The 15,773-nt window shown below is 46.3% G+C and overlaps 1 protein-coding gene across 1 annotated transcript in view; it reads right to left on the minus strand.

Moving 5' to 3' along the window:
• The window catches only part of SCD5 (stearoyl-CoA desaturase 5), an 83,873-nt gene extending 69,160 nt beyond the window's left edge, over nt 1-14,713 (minus strand). The window contains exon 1 of the mRNA XM_014451988.2: nt 14,650-14,713. Within this exon, the coding sequence (XP_014307474.2) occupies nt 14,650-14,713 (64 nt within the window). The remainder of the gene's footprint in view (nt 1-14,649) is intronic.
• Between the last annotated feature and the right edge of the window lie 1,060 nt (nt 14,714-15,773).

A 15,773-nucleotide genomic window follows, 5' to 3' on the forward strand; every position in this document is an offset into this window, starting at 1 on the left:
GAGCTGGGAATTATCGTGAAAATTTGAGAGAAAGCCTCTAGGAGGCTCTGCTTTCTCTCCGTCCCCATTTCTCTTCAAGACTCTTCTTACCCTCCTCCCCTTCTCGTCTGACCAGACAGGGTCCTCCCTGGGCCTCAACATGAACTCAGTGGATTCTGACCAAACTTCTGCCATAGAGCAACCAAGAAGAAGGTAGAGATGAAAAATGTTCACCAGTGAGGAATTTCTGGTTCCCCCCAAGGAAAAAATGACAAAACAGTCTTTGCAAGATTGTGTGTGTGTGTTTTCCACCACAATAATATTTCTGCCTTAAATTTTTAAAAAAGTCAAAAATATAATAATACTGCATTCTATCACGAAACCCCCTTTGAGTCTCTGATTAGTGAAAGCATCCTGAGGCAGCCTGACCTAGTTCACAAACTGGCTTCAAGGGTTTTCACCACACATTTTTATTCCTGCCACGTCTCTAAGTTGCTGTGAAAAACCCAAGGCAGTTTTGTTTTCTTTGCAGCACAATCCGGTACCTAGTTTTCTGGTCTTCATTGGTCTTGATGCATAAAATCCAACCTAATTTTAATAAGTTGCCTTAGTAAAATGTCGTTATTCATTCATTCGTTCCTCAGCAAGTATGTATGTGCACATTCCATGTGCCGGGCTTTCTGCAAGGTACTGAGTACGGAAATGGTCAGCAGCCCTCCCTGAGGATCCTCACGGCCTCCAGCTCCTCAGACAGGCAGCCCTCGGGCTGTAATTGGACACAGGTTTTTAAAAAAACTGAGCCAACAATTAAAAATAGATGATTTCAAATTTTAAAATCTCTATTTCTGGTTTCTCCTGAAAAAGTGAAAACATCTGGTAACACCCAGCCACCTCCCTTTCCTACATGGAAATTTTCTGCTGGACCTAAATGTCCCTTCCCTTTAGATGGTCATCCCATTCACCACACACACACACACACACATAATCAACCCTGTTCGTTTACTACCTGCTGGGCTCCTGATCTGGAGCTAATGGCACAGGCACAGGAGACACAGCACCGAGAGCCCATAGTATGTTATCTTCAGAAGAAAAGTAAATGAATATGATAATAAATAGATAATAATAAATCCAGCCTAGGTTACATTTATACCAACACAGCTGAAAATATAATTTCTAGATTTTTTATGGTGGAAAAGGCCCTCAATAGCAAAAGTATATGTGACCCTGAGAACAGTTGAATGATATCAACTCCTTACCTGGAAAATTGGTGGAGGGAAAAGATTTAAGCATTCACTTTGTCTTTTTTTTAATTAAATTTATTTGGGGTGACATTGGTTAATAAAATTATACAGATTTCAGGTATGCAATTCTATAATACATCATCTGCATAGTGCAGTGATTTTCAACTGGTGTGCTGCAAGAAATTTTAAAGCATGTGGTACCTGACTAGTCAGGGGGCACTGACCTCTTTTCCTTTGGATTGTCAAATAAAAAAATGACAACAGCCAATGCAATGATAGCCTTCTGGTGTGAATGAATCAAAAACATGCCTATTTTTTGTCAGATCAGCAAAAAAATATATTTTGTGTGTACCGCAGAATTTTAGTAGTTGAGATGAAAAAGGTTGAAAACCACTGGTATATTGTATTGTGTGTTCACCACCCCAAGTCAAGTCTCCTTCCATCACTATTTATCCCCTTTCCCCTCCAACGCCCGCCCCTACCTCCAGCTTTCCCTCTGGTAATCGCCACACTACTGTCTGTGTCTATGAGTTTGGTTTGTTGTTTTTTTCCTGCTTAATCCTTTCACCTTTTTCACCCAGTCCCCTAACCCCCCTCCCCTCTGGCAGCTGTCAGTCTGTTCTCTGTATCTGAGTCTGTTTCTAGTTTGTTCATTAGGGGTTTTTTGGTTCATCAGATTCCACATGTCAGTGATCATATGGTACTTGTCTTTCTCTGACTGGCTTATTTCACTTAGCATAATACAATCCAGCCCCATCTATGCTGTCACAAAGGTAAGATTTCCTTCTTTTTTTTACAGCTGAATAGTATTCTACTGTGTACCAGAGCTTTTTATAAAAAACTTATAAAAATCAACACCAGAAAAAACAAACAATCCAACTAAAAATTGGGCAGAGGACCTGAATAGACACTTCTCCAAAGACGACATACAGAAGGCCAAAAGACATGAAAAGATGCTCAACGTTTCTAACCATCAGAGAAATGCAAAATAAAACCACAATGAGCTATCACCTAACACCTGTCAGAATGGCTATCATCAATAAATCAACAAACAATAGTATTGGCAAGGATGTGGAGGGAAGGGAACCCTCGTGCACTGCTGGTGGGAATGCAGACTGGTGCAGCCACTGTGGAAAACAATATGGAGTTTCCTCAAAAAATTAAATATGGAACTCCCATTTGACCCAGTAATCCCACTTCTAGGAGTATATCCTAAGAAAACCGAAACACCAATCAGAAAGAATGTAGGCACCCCTATATTCATTGCAGCGTTATTTACAATAGCCGAGATTTGGAAACAGCCCAAGTGCCCATCAGAAGACAAGTGGATAAAAAACCGTGGTGCATCCACCCTGTCTTTTTAGAAAGAACTATAATTCATTTCCAGTTGATGAGGGAAAGCTTTTCTTTTTGTAAGAGTGCCAGCTAATAAATGTAGATTTGGGGGGAAATCACCCTTCTGTAATCCTTAGGCATCCAGACACCTGCCTCAAGCCTCCCTCTAGGACCCACACACTCATTTCCCCAACTGCTGGCACTGTTGGTACCAAACAGGTCACATCTGAGTCTCCCAGGCATTGCCCTCCATGGAAGGAAGCTGCCCTGCCCAAGGTTTTGTCCCTCCCTGGGGCACCCTGCATCCAATGCTTATTTGATAAAGAGGTACAAAGACCTAGTCCTTTGCCTCAATTTGCAACATCTCTGAAGGATCATCCCCTTCCAGAGCTGCCTGCAGCGTAGGCCGAGGCCTTTGTTACAACTGCATTGCAGTTCGACTTCTCTCTCAGCCCAACCTGCTGCTCTTAGTCTCTCCCAGGTGTCACCAAACATGGTCCCTGATACACCAGCACACAAATCTGCATCTCAGAATCTGTTTCCCTGAGAACCCAACCCGAGACCCCCATAAAGAATGGATTATGGCAAGAGTCAGGAATGGATGTTGTTACAGGTTGAATTGTGTCCCCCAAAATCCATATGTTGAAGTCCTAACCCCTGTGCTGCAGAATGTCATTTTATGTGAAGACAGAATAAAGTTTAACAGGAAGGTCCTAATCCCATATGAAGAGGAAATTTGGGCACAGGCACACCTAGAGGAGATTATGACACAGAAAGACAGCCATCTACAAGCCACGGAGAGAGGCCTTGGAACAGAATCCTCCCCCAAAAGAAGCCAACCCTGCAGACACCTTGATCTCAGGCTTCTAGTCCAGGGGTCCTCAAACTACGGCCCGCGGGCCACATGCAAATACAAATATTGTATTTGTTCCTGTTTTGTTTTTTTACTTCAAAATAAGATATGTGCAGTGTGCATAGGAATTTGTTCATAGTTTTTTTTAAAACTATAGTCCGGCCCTCCAACGGTCTGAGGGACAGTGAACTGGCCCCCTGTTTAAAAAGTTTGAGGACCCCTGTTCTAGTCTCTAAAACTGAAATACAAAAACGCTGAGTTGCTGAAGGCTGTGGTGCATTGTTACTGCAGCCCAAGCAAACTAACACATGCTAAAATCATCAGGTCAAAAGATTGCTGGGAAGCAGGATTTCCCCACCGTGTCAAAGCATCACTCCCTTCCCCCCAGTTGCTTACGAACTGTGAAGAGGAAAACAGAATTTACAATGGAGCACTTAACCAAGAGGTGAAACTCAGCATTAGAAATAGTGAGTGGAGGAACTGGAAAGTAATTGCTTTAGCTGTTTTTGTTAATCCTCACCCAAGGATATTTTTCCATTAATTTTTGGAGAGAGTGGAAGGGAGAGAGGAAGAGGGAGAATGTCTCTCTCATCGATGGGTTACCTCCCGACTGGGCCTGGGATCAAACCTTTAACCCAGGTATGTACCCTTGACTTGGAATTGAACCCTCGACCCTTTGGTGCACAGGCCGACGCTATAACCACTGAGCACACTGGCCAAGCAGTAGCTGCCTTTTGATATGACAAAAATGAAGTACATGTGAGGCCTTCTTGCCAAATATGCTTAACTTTGAATAAGCTTTTAGACCTAGCTCCCAATTTATAGAAAATAGAGGGGAAAAAACAATCAATCTAAAATGTGGGACACTGCAGAAAACGGCCCTGATCTCTTCAAAGAGTCATTGTCAAAGGTGAGGGTCTGTTCTCAAGACAGTGAGAACAAATAATCAAACGCAATGCAATAAGCTTGATTAAATCCTCATGCCAAAAAAATCATGTGTAAAAGATATTTTGAGGACAATGGGAGAAACTTTGAATATAAACTAGACATTAGATTATTATTTGTCATGATAATGTCCTTATTTTTAGGGGATGCATGGAATTATTTAGGAATAAAGGACCCCAACATCTGCCACTTACTTTTAAATGACTAAGAAAAAAATTATAAATAGGTAAAGCAAATATGGTAAAATGTTAATAACTGTTGAATCTCATAGTAGATATGCAGGTGTTCAAATATTATTCTTTAAAATCCCGTGTTTGAAAATGTTCACATTAAAAGTTTGGGGAGAATAAATGTCACTGAGAGCAATACACAAATATTAAATTTCATCTTTCTTCTTTTGCATCACACACGCAGGCACCAACGAAACTTCAGAATCAGAATGCAGAGGGCCAGCAGGAGAAAAGAAGGGCTACACCTTGCTTTGTGCTGGCTTTATGACACTGAAGTGATTCAAGCCCTGGCCTGTGAGGCTCAGTTGGTTGGGTGTCATCCGTGCACTGAAAGGTTGCCAGTGTTTGATTCCTGGTCAGAGCACATGCCAGGGTTTCGGGCTTGATCCCTAGTAGGGGGCATGCAGGAGGCAACCGATCCATGTTTCACCCTCACAACAATGTTTATCTCTCTCTTTCTCCCTTTGTCTCTCTCTAAAAATCAATAACAAATATTTTTTTTAGAATAAGGTGATTAGCCCGGCCAGCATGGCTCAGTGGTTGAACATCAACCTATGAACCAGAAAGTCACGGTTCGATTCCCACTCAGGGCATATGCCTGGGATTCAGGCTTGATCCCCAGTGGGGGGTGTGCAGGAGGCAGCCTATCAATGATTCTCTCTCCTTATCGATGTCTCTATCTCTCTCTCCGTCAATAAAATATATTTTAAAACAAATAAAAGTGATTCAAATTAAATACATGCAGAGTTCTCTTTCCTGCCTACCAATAAGTCAGCCCTAACATAAGTGGTTAAGACAAGATCAGACAAAAAATAAAGGAAAAGATACACACGCAAGGTTTCTCTGATACTTTCTGAGTCAGTTTCTTCACCTGTAAAATGGGGAGAACAAAACAAACCCGGAAGGATGGGTTTTGGCATTAAAGATGAGGCCTGTCAGGGGCCTCACTTCCAACAGCTGTTACTGTGACTGTAGGTGGCGGCAGTAGCCAGTGGCAGCAGGAAGATAAGAAGCCAGACTTTCTGGCCCCAGAGCCTGTCCTCCCGGCTGCAGTGGGCCGCGCTGCCTCAGAGAAACCACGCGTGGCGTTTCTTTTCTAATGAGCTTACAGATAATAACCAAGGGGGAATTTTCACCCTCCCCCATACAAGGGAAACCGTGGGCAGATTTTGTTTACATCTCAGATTGTGCGCTCATATTTAGGATAATAATTGGGAAGAATTAATTCAAGTGGGGTTTCTTGAAGGCCAAAGACAAGAAAAAAGAAAAACCCAGCCAGAATAGTTCCACAATCAGGGCAAACTTTTCTTGTGACCTATGTCAAGACCTTAGAATATTTTATTGCTTTAAAAAAATAACTTCCCTGAGCTTTAGAAACAAATCAATCTTTCTGTTTCACATGCAGTGTGGATGATGTTAGGCTTGCCTCCAAGTCGAAGGGGCTCAAGGGCAAAGGCTTTTGATGTTTAGAATAAAACATTGAATTCATTTCAAACCCCAAAAAGCTATCACTCCTGTCGGCCAATATGAACTTTCTGAAGGTGAAACCCATACCTGGTTTTCTTTTCACTTCACTATCAACTACTCACAGTACCTCGATGGCACCCTTTGTCTTGTTAAAACACACACACACACACACGAAAATGACAGCTTTGGATGGCATGGATGTATTTTTTTCCCCTTTGTTTCTGTGATGCTTTAGCTCATCCATGAAAATTTTGAGACATGATACCTTATGAAAATAAAGCCCTGGAAAGAAGGTGTGACTAAGGGGAATAGCAATTCAAGTGACAAGGTGAGTCACGGAATAGAAGGGAGGAAAAGGCACCTGGAGGGCCTCTGAGCCGAATCCCTGGACACCCTGTGTGAGCTGAGCACAGAGCATCCTTCCTGAGGCTCTTAAAGAGGCACACGCAACTACTCTCTGCCACCAGCCCACTTGTTACTGAAAAATAACCTTGAATTTTTACAGCGAGGCTAACAGGATTTTCCCAGCTGGGCAAATGAGTGACCCGGACCTGGCCATTGAAAAGACTATCTTTACCCTCTTTCTTGTTTTTTAATAGAGATCTGCAAAATATATTTCACACTGCAGCCTAAACACGAGTAGAACAAATAACATTTTCATAACACAGTCCTTACTCCTTACTCTACGCAATGCTCTGATATTTTTGTTCTATTCTATTATCTTTTAAGTGCTGGTCATGATCCAAACCACAGTGTTGCACACCCGCCAACAGGGTGCGATCTGCAGTTTGACAGGCGCTGGGCTGGAGGAAGCCTTTGCCTCTTGGCCGGTTCCTGTCACACACATTCTGTTCCTTCCTCCAGGAGCTGCCACAAAATCTATCTTGGTTGGTCAAGGTAAGGGAACGAGAGCTCTTCTTTTTCCTCTGCATTGTCAGAGTTCTGGAGGGCACCCATCACTGCTGCCTGGCTCACCCGGCAGGGTGGAGGCTGTCCCGCCTCTAATAGAGGGGGTCTGTTTATCTGTACAGTCATCACAGGGCAAAATACGTGTGTGGGGGCCACCCCGTCTCACACCTGGAGGCTCCTGGGTTTACACCCAAGTGAGGCCCCATCAGACAGACTCAGATTCTGAACTTCTCCCCCTCGGCGATTCAAGTGAAACCTGAACTAGACTATGGGGCGTGGGGACTTGGGTACAACAGTGACAGGCCGTGGACAAGGCCACAGCACTGCCCAACTGCAGAGGGTCCAGCCTGCATTGTCCCTGAAAGGGTGCACGCAGGGACGCCATCCACACAGAGCAAAGTGAGCACCCTTGCCCACCAGCTGCGGAGTTGAACATGTTTCAAATGCTCAGAGAGGCACTCGGCCTCACCCACTGTGAGCGTGCAGGCCCCATCCCTGGGTTATGGTCTCCCCAAGTCAGGGGCTAAGGCCCACCCAAGCACCCCAGCCTCTGTGAACATTCTTCCTTCCACCTCCCAGGGAAGGGGCTGCTCCAGGCTTTGGTTTCTTTTAGGTTCTTTTGAGACGTCATGGTCTTTCCCACCTGCCCCTTGGACCCCTCACTGACAGTGAGTCCAAACCATTCTGACTTCACAGGTAAATCCCTTCGCACCTGGTGTTTCACCGGGTCTGGGAAGGTCCAGCTTCTCTGGGCCTCCCCTCTTTGGCCCTGAGCTTTCCGATGAGTAAGGCTTCTGTCTCCCTTGTCAACTCTGCATCTTTCTTGTCTTCAGCTAGGCCAGTAGTTTGGGCCATTTAAGAGTCATCCACCTGAGTTTACTTGTTTTGGCCTACCTATCCTTTTCCCCCTTTAAAGAACATATTTTAGTTCTCACAATTCTTCCCTGGCATTGCATGTGCCCCCAGAGTGACCAACTAAGGGTCTCCTCCCTCCTGCAGATGGTCACTGGGCAGCCCGTCTGAGCAGTGCTCCCAACCTGGGCGGCTCATCAGTCACCCAGGACGCTTCGCTTCAGCAGCCGGAGCCCGGGCTGCACCCGGAGCAGTTCAATCAGGCCTCGGGGGTGGGGCCCGCCGTTGGTGCTTGAAAGCTCCCCAGGTGATTAGAAAGTGTAGGCAAGGTTGAGAACCGCTGCTCATTATTCCCATTTACAGCAGTTCCCGTGCCTAAGACACTTCCCCAACTACTGGGAGAGCAGAAGCCCCAGCTTCCCGAGTGAAGACTATTCCCATCCCCAGTGCCCAGGAAGGTCAATGCTAAAGGGCACATCTCAAGCCAAGACTTGCGTCTCTGAGAAACAGTCTTTTAAGTCAAAATAAAGCCAGTTATTTCCCAACAAACACAAGTGTGAGGGTCTCCAAGGGGACCTGACTCCAGCACGGCGCTAAAAGCTCTGACCCTGAGAAGACATACTGAGGGGGATTTTATCTCTGAAGGTGAGACCCTCGGGGTCGCAGGATTAAGACGCCAAATCACAAGGGAAATGAAAAGCTACGGGCAGTAGTGACTGTGCCTGTCTGGAGGAGTAGGAAGGCTGCAAGGAGGATGTGGTTTCTGACCTGGGATGTGGAGAAGGAATTGGAGTTTCCCGGGCGGAGGGGAGGGAGAAAGGAGGGAGGTGCTTAGAGAAGGGCCAGAAGTTCTGTGTGGCCAAGGCAACCATGGATGGCTCTTCCTAAGAAACCTCACCAGTCCACCTCATAAGTGAAGGAGCCCCCTGAAGCTGACACTCCACCACCTACATGAAAGAATCCAAGTCACCCAGAGGGATCTATCCCAAAGGCTTAGATGAATTGCCAAATCTGTGAAGATGAGTAGGTTGTTGCTCAGAAGGCAGAGGGATTCGTCTGAGGCTGGAAGAGTGAGGCAGGGTTTCCCAGAAGAGAGGAGAAGCTGTACCTCGGATGCTGAGGAGAGCCAAGAGGGCTGGGGGAGCAGGGGAGGCTGGGCCAGCGCTGGAGGTTGGGTGGCTGGCTGTGGAGCACCATGTTAGGATTACAGGGGATCCCAGTCAGTTATTCTTTCTTGTATTTATACCTCGTCTGATGAGCACAAGGGTAAGCTCCCTGAGAGCAGCGGTCAGCTCTGGATCCCACCCCACCTCCAAGAGTACCAGCTCACAGCTCTGCACCCAACAGGTCTGAGGAAAGAAAGGCTGGTCAATGGAACAGGGAACATTCTTGGAATGAATGAAAGGGGGGCAAGTGGAAGGGATATGTTTAGGAGAAAGAATTTCAAGTATCCACAAAGAGCTTACTCTCTTGAAATAGTGCTTCTCCAAGGGAAGGTTCCTCAAAGCAAGCCAAGCCTTCCTTCTTGGGGTGCAAGAAGGCCCCCAGACCCATCAACTAATGACCAGACTGGGATGCTCTAGCCCCTTAGGAGGTTTTAGGGCTTTCCCATTCCTTTCGTTTCATTGTGATTTTCAACTCTGTGACTGCTATGAAGAGGACCAACCAAGTCTGCCGCTCTTGAGAGCAGAAGCTGGAGATGGAGGATGTGGAGGATACAGCCAAAGTCTCCCCGGTGACTTCTCCCTGCAGCCAGCTGGTCGTAGCTGGAAGCAGCAATTATTTTGCCTTTTGTCAGGAACCCACGGTGCAGGAGGCAGCTGCTGGGCCAAGGCCTGGCTGACACAGGTGCAGCCTGCCCAGCACAGCTTTGAGAGCCTGCAGGGACTGAGCACAGAGCAGGCCACCTGACAAGAGCACCAGCGCACGCCTTCTCCCTCCCCCCAGAGGTAACTTTCTCACAGCCTTCCTGCCTCGGTGCAATGAGACTTGCTGTGAGCCACCTCATGACAGCGCCTGGGGCTCTGGGATCCCCAGAAACAGCCACCAGCACAGTTGCAGCAACTAAGAGCTTTGACTGAATGAATCCAGGGGGCACGTGGACCTGGACTTGGAGTCACACGCCAGCTCTGCTCTTGCAGCCTAGAAGTGGAACCTATTGTCAGAGCTTGTCTGCATTGGGCAAGAAGCCTCTCCAGTTACTAGGAGGCGGTGCAGCTCCGAGGAGGGTTTGGAGTCCTGGACGGGGAGCCCTGTCACGCTCTCCCCCCTAAGGCAGAGAGTGCGCTGGAGAGAATTCAGACCCCCACAGCCACACAAATATAAGGACCCCAAATAGCCCAATTTACCCCTCACTCCCTTCCCTCCCCAGTGGTAGGAAAATGACTACAATTCCCACTTCTCTTTGTGCAATATAACCAGTTACTTTGAAAAAGATAAGCTGTCATCTCCCTGTATCAGACCAACTTGCAAACGTGCAGCATCCAGCTTTTGCTTCCTACAAACCCACAATTCCTATCACGAATGCTGTAATTAGGGTCCCTCTCTCTTCTCCTCTCTTTCATCACCTCCATCTCTGCTCAAAGGACATTTTCTTCCAGGGAACAAGATTCTTTTCTCTCCCCTCCTATGACTTCCCCAAATCATCTGCTGTTTTTATTCACGCAGCCACTCTGCCAGGTGGCTCTCTGGGCCTGCCCTGCATACAGCATGTGCTAGTCCAGTCTTCTCACCAGCTTGCGTCTTCCTCTGGCTGAAACTTCCCTGTCCGACCCTGCTGAAACCCAGGCTCCTGGCGAGGCTCAGAGGGCATGCTTTTCACTGATTATTGACAGCCCTGTAAGCTGGGTCCCCTCGGTCTAAGTAAAGACAGGAAGTGCAAGTATTATAGGGACAGAGCTCAGGGGAAGAAATGGAACCCAAGCTACTAGGAAAGGGGAGCTTCTGGAATCTCCCGCGGTGGTTCTCAAGCTGTGGCTCCCGGGAGCTTGTTGGAAATGCTATTTTCATCACCACCAGTTCAGCGGACAGAGGGGGAGCAGTGCTTCCCAAATGCCGGCATGAGTGATGGCAATGATGATAATGGCTGGTGTGAAATAACCATGCGCCAGCCGCTGTTCCAAGGACTTTATTAGCACATTTAATCATCACAACAACCCTCTAGGCAGCTAAGTGCTATTAATGTTCTTGCAATTTTAGAAATGAAAGAACTGAGAAATGGAGCCGGTAGGCAAACTGGTGTAATCACAGAGTAAATGACAGAACAATAGCACACACACACGCACACGCACTAGCACACACACACACACACCTCACTCGGACTTTGATCTTCTCTTCCCAGAGCATGTGAAAGTACATCTGGTTCACTGTCATGAGGCAGGGTAGCTCAGTGGCCAGGAGCCTGCACCTTGGGCCACCTGCTTGGGCTTGAGGTTGGTTCTATCATGTCATGAACTTGGACAAGCCACTCCGGCTTTCTGTGCCTGTTTCCTCAGCATCAAGTGGGGATAATTACTGTACCATCTACCTCACAGGGTGTTTGTAAAGAGTAAATACGGTAATATAAGTAAGCATGCCTGATGCATAGCATATGCTCAAAAAAACATTACCCATAAGCTTGAAAGCCTCTAATTTGTGGAGGGGAAAAGAGGGAAGAAAAATATGGGAGAGGGAAGAAAGAATTTGGAAACCTCCCTGAGAATTCTGTACCAACTTCTCAGGTGAAAATTCTGGGAAGTCCCTGCCCATTCTCTCCTCTGCTGACCAGCGCATGCTAATGAAGCATTTTGTGTGCACCTGGGGCGGGCGGGGGGGGGGGGATGCTGGGTCTCAGGCACATATTTAATCTTCTAATGAAATCAAATGGTGTTGACCCAGGCCCACCACACTCTGACTTTGAACTGCCTATTGAAGCAAAATTCTGTGTCTTTGCTGCTTACACAGGCGCAAGGACAAAAAGAAAAATGGCCACTGTTAAATAAAATGAAGTCTGTGCCTAAACCCTGAAGAACATCTGGCCACATGGAGGAAATGTGTAACCGTATTTTATCAGGATTACTGTTGCTGTGAGAGGTGGATAGAATAGCAAAAATAACTATCAGAGGGTCCAAGCTTGTGGGACAAGAAGGAGCAGACCAGAGGACAAGGAGGCCTATGGTGCTGAAATTAATGGCTTAATGAAGGGGGAAGGTTCTCAGAAGTAGAAAAGGGACCTACCACTTCACCTACCTCCTCCCTCTCACACTGGCCTCCCTCACTTCCCAGCGCCGGATCCATGGAGATAAGCCTCTGGCATCACGTGAGCCAACCAGGGAGCTCCCCCCCATCCCACCCCCGCATGATTTTCTCCTACAACCACTCGAGACTCTTGGCAATCCCACGTTCCCTCTCTGATAATCAGAGAACGTGTGCAGCTCTGAGACGCTGTTTCTATGCTCCTGCAGATCGTGTTTAACATCTGCGCGGCTGTCAGAAACTGCATGATGGAGGTGTCGCTTGATAAGGTACAATACAGGGGGCAGCCTTTAAAACTGTGTTTTAAAACAATTTTGTAATGAGAGAGAAACACAAACACCAAAGCAACAGAAAATCTACTTCACTTTTTGCCCTGCCATATAACAAAACTGAATAATCTCTTTCTAGCTTCATTGTTGCTTAGGGTTTAAAAAAAACATACCGACAGTCAGTATTCACAAAATTTGAGCCCAGCTATTATTGACTTAGCATTATTGTATATCAACATTTCTACTTGTTTTCATAATACATTTATCATTCTTAATAATATTATATTTCATTTACACCCATAGTATGTTATATCTACACAATGGAATACTATGCTGCTATAAAAAGGAAGGAACTCCTACCATTTGCAACAGCATGTATGGAGCTGGAGAGTATTATGCTAAGTGAAATAAGCCAGTCAGAGAAAGGTAAATATCACATGCTCTCACTCATTTGTGGATTATAATGAACAACGTAAACCGATGAACAAAAACAGGTGTAGAGACAGAGAAGCATCGATCAGATGCTCAAAACTCGGAGGGAAAGCAGGGAGGGTGGGGGTTAGGGGGAAAGATCAACCAAAGGACTTGTATGCATGCATATAAGCATAAGTGATGGATGTGGACAACAGGGGGTGAGGGTGAGGGCAGGATTGGGGGGATGAGGGGACATTGGGGGGATAAGGACATATTTGTAATATCTTATTCAATAAAGGGAAAAAAAATACCAACAGTCAGTATTCACAAAACTTAAGCCCAGCTATTTTTTACTTAGCATTATTTTATATCAACATTTCTACTTGTTTTCATAATACACACATTTATCATTCTTAATATATTTCATTTGCACCCATAGTATGTTTTTATTTCAACATTTTTAGATTTTTTTTTCTTTTTCCTGTCCACTCTCCAACCCCCATCATGTTCTTCTTTTGAGTTATTTCTCCAGAATATGGTCTCAAAAATATGTAATGCAGGCCAGAGGATGTGCTACATTATGACTCGTTACACTTTGCCATGTTGCTTCCCGGAAGTATTGCACTAATTAATGTCAGTATGAGCAGAGAGCTTTCTCCAAAGCCCTGCCAGGTTTTGGTTTTGCGATTAGAACTTAGTTTTACCAGCTCACTGGCACTGCATGATGTTGTGCTTTTACGTTCCTGTGATTACCGGGGAGGCCGAATCCTTTCTCAAGGTTTGTTTTCTATTTGTGTGGCCTTTTGTGTGAACAACATGTTCTGATTTTTTTGACCATGATGGCAGTGGAAACAGTATTGCCCTTGGATTTGGTTCCATTCCCCAGAGATTCTGGATGTTCATTTCTTTCATCCATTCTATTTATCACAAATGATTTCCTCCCTAAGTCACTTTGACTCAAGAAAGTTCTGCTCAGCCGAAACAGGTCCCCTCATCAATTCAGCCGGGTTCCTGGTGCTCTGTTTACTGTTGGCTGCACACAGTAATCCCCTCATAAATTTTCCTGGAGGCAGCTTGATTTTTAAGTTGCCCAGCTCTCCAATGAACTCTATTCCAGATTTGTCAAATATACCCAGCAATTCATCAATGCTGTATCGTGTGCTACTGGAAAAAAATCAGGGCACAATTTTCATGCTTGCCTTTCTGGCCATCTCTGATTTATATTGTGCCTGTCTTTTCAGACAGCATTTACATAGTGTAATCTCAAAGCATTTTACAACTCTTGGTTCAGACTCTGGAAAGAGAGGAAGGAACCAAAGTCCAGATTATCAATGGCATAATGGACTAGGAGAGCTGGGTAGGAAAACAAGTGTTGGACGAGACAAGAGAGTAAACACACTGAAACAAAACTTAAGTATTTGAGAGTTAAGTTAGTTGTAATTAACAATACTGTATTGTGCATTTGAGAGTAACTAAAAGAGTAGATCTTAAAAGTTCTCATCACAAGAAAAAAATTATTAAGTATGGGAGGTGATGAATGCTAACTAGACTGACTGTGGTGATCATTTCGTAATATCCTATATAATAAAAGGCTAATATGCAAATAGACCGAATGGCAGAACAACCGAACAACTGGTCGCTATGACATGCGCTGGCCACCAGGGGGCGTGCACGGAACATGGCAGGTGTCGGCTGTGGTGGGATGGCGGAGCAGGTGAGCGGGGACACCCGACCAAGGCAGGGCACTGGTCACTGTCATCAGGGCGAGCCTCTGGTGGTTACTGAAATTTCTTTGCTCCCATGCACCAGGGTCCCACACAGTGCTCACACCTGCTGCCGGCGCCGGCCCCGCTTGCACCCATTGCCAGCGCTGGAGCTGCTGCTCGCACCCGCTGCCAGTGCTCGGCACCGGCCCCAATCACTTGGCGCCATCAGCGGGTACGAGCAGTGGTTGCCGGCCTCGATCGCCCCTCGGGGCTTCTCCATCTCCCCCTGCTCCTGAGGGGCAATTGGGGCTGGCAACCACCTCTCACACCCATTGCCAGTGACGGCCCCGCTCACACCCACTGCCTGCGCTGGCTGCAGGTGCAAGCGGGGCTGGTGCCGTCAGTGTGTGTGAGTGGCGGTGGTGGGAGTGGGGCTGCTGGCATACCGGGTACTGGGGGCAGCAGCAGGAGGGGCCGGGCAGGGGCGTGGAGGATGGGCCGAGACCCGCCTCTGTGCCCACTGCAGCCTCTCGGCCCACTGTTCCTTTCAAGGTGCACGAATTCATGCACTGGGGCCCTAGTACACATATATTAAATCATTATGTTGTACACCTAAAACTAACATATTATATGTCAAATAGAGGCCCAGTGCACAAAATTTGTGCATTGGCAGAGTTCCTGGCGGCTGCCAGCTGCCGGCCTGGTACTCCCTTCCTTCCCCCAGCCGGCCCCGCCCCCTGGTAGAACTCCTGGATGAACTCCCAGTCAAGAAGATAATTTGCATACTACCCTTTTTTTTCTTTATTGATTAAGGTCTTACATATGTGTCCTTATCCTCCCATTGCCCCCCCACCCCACCCACTCATGCCCTCACCCCCCTGGTGTCTGTGTCCATTGGTTAGGCTTAGATGCATGATACAAGTCCTTTGGTTGATCTCTCTCCCTTACCTCCACCCTCCCCTACGTTCCCAGAGGTTTGACGGTCTGATCAATGCTTCTGCATACTACACTTTTATTATATAGGATTATATCTCAATAAAAATTTAAGTATTTGAAACATGTTACAGAATGGACACAAGCATCACCCAAACGTGTAAAACAGCAACAGCAAAAACTAAATGCTAAACATTGCACAAATTACTTGATAAAAATGGCCATGCCCAACTGGCATGGCTCAGTGTTTGAGTGACAATCTATGAACCAGGAGGTCACAGTTCGATTCCCAGTCAGGGCACATGTACGAGTTGCGGACTCCATCCCCAGTGGGGGGCATGCAGGAGGCAGCCAATCAATGGTTCTCATCATTGATGCTTCTCTCTCTCTCTCTCTCTCTCCCTTTC

Source organism: Myotis lucifugus, unplaced genomic scaffold, assembly GCF_000147115.1.
Source record: "Myotis lucifugus unplaced genomic scaffold, Myoluc2.0 scaffold_12, whole genome shotgun sequence".
Classification (NCBI taxonomy): domain Eukaryota; kingdom Metazoa; phylum Chordata; class Mammalia; order Chiroptera; family Vespertilionidae; genus Myotis; species Myotis lucifugus.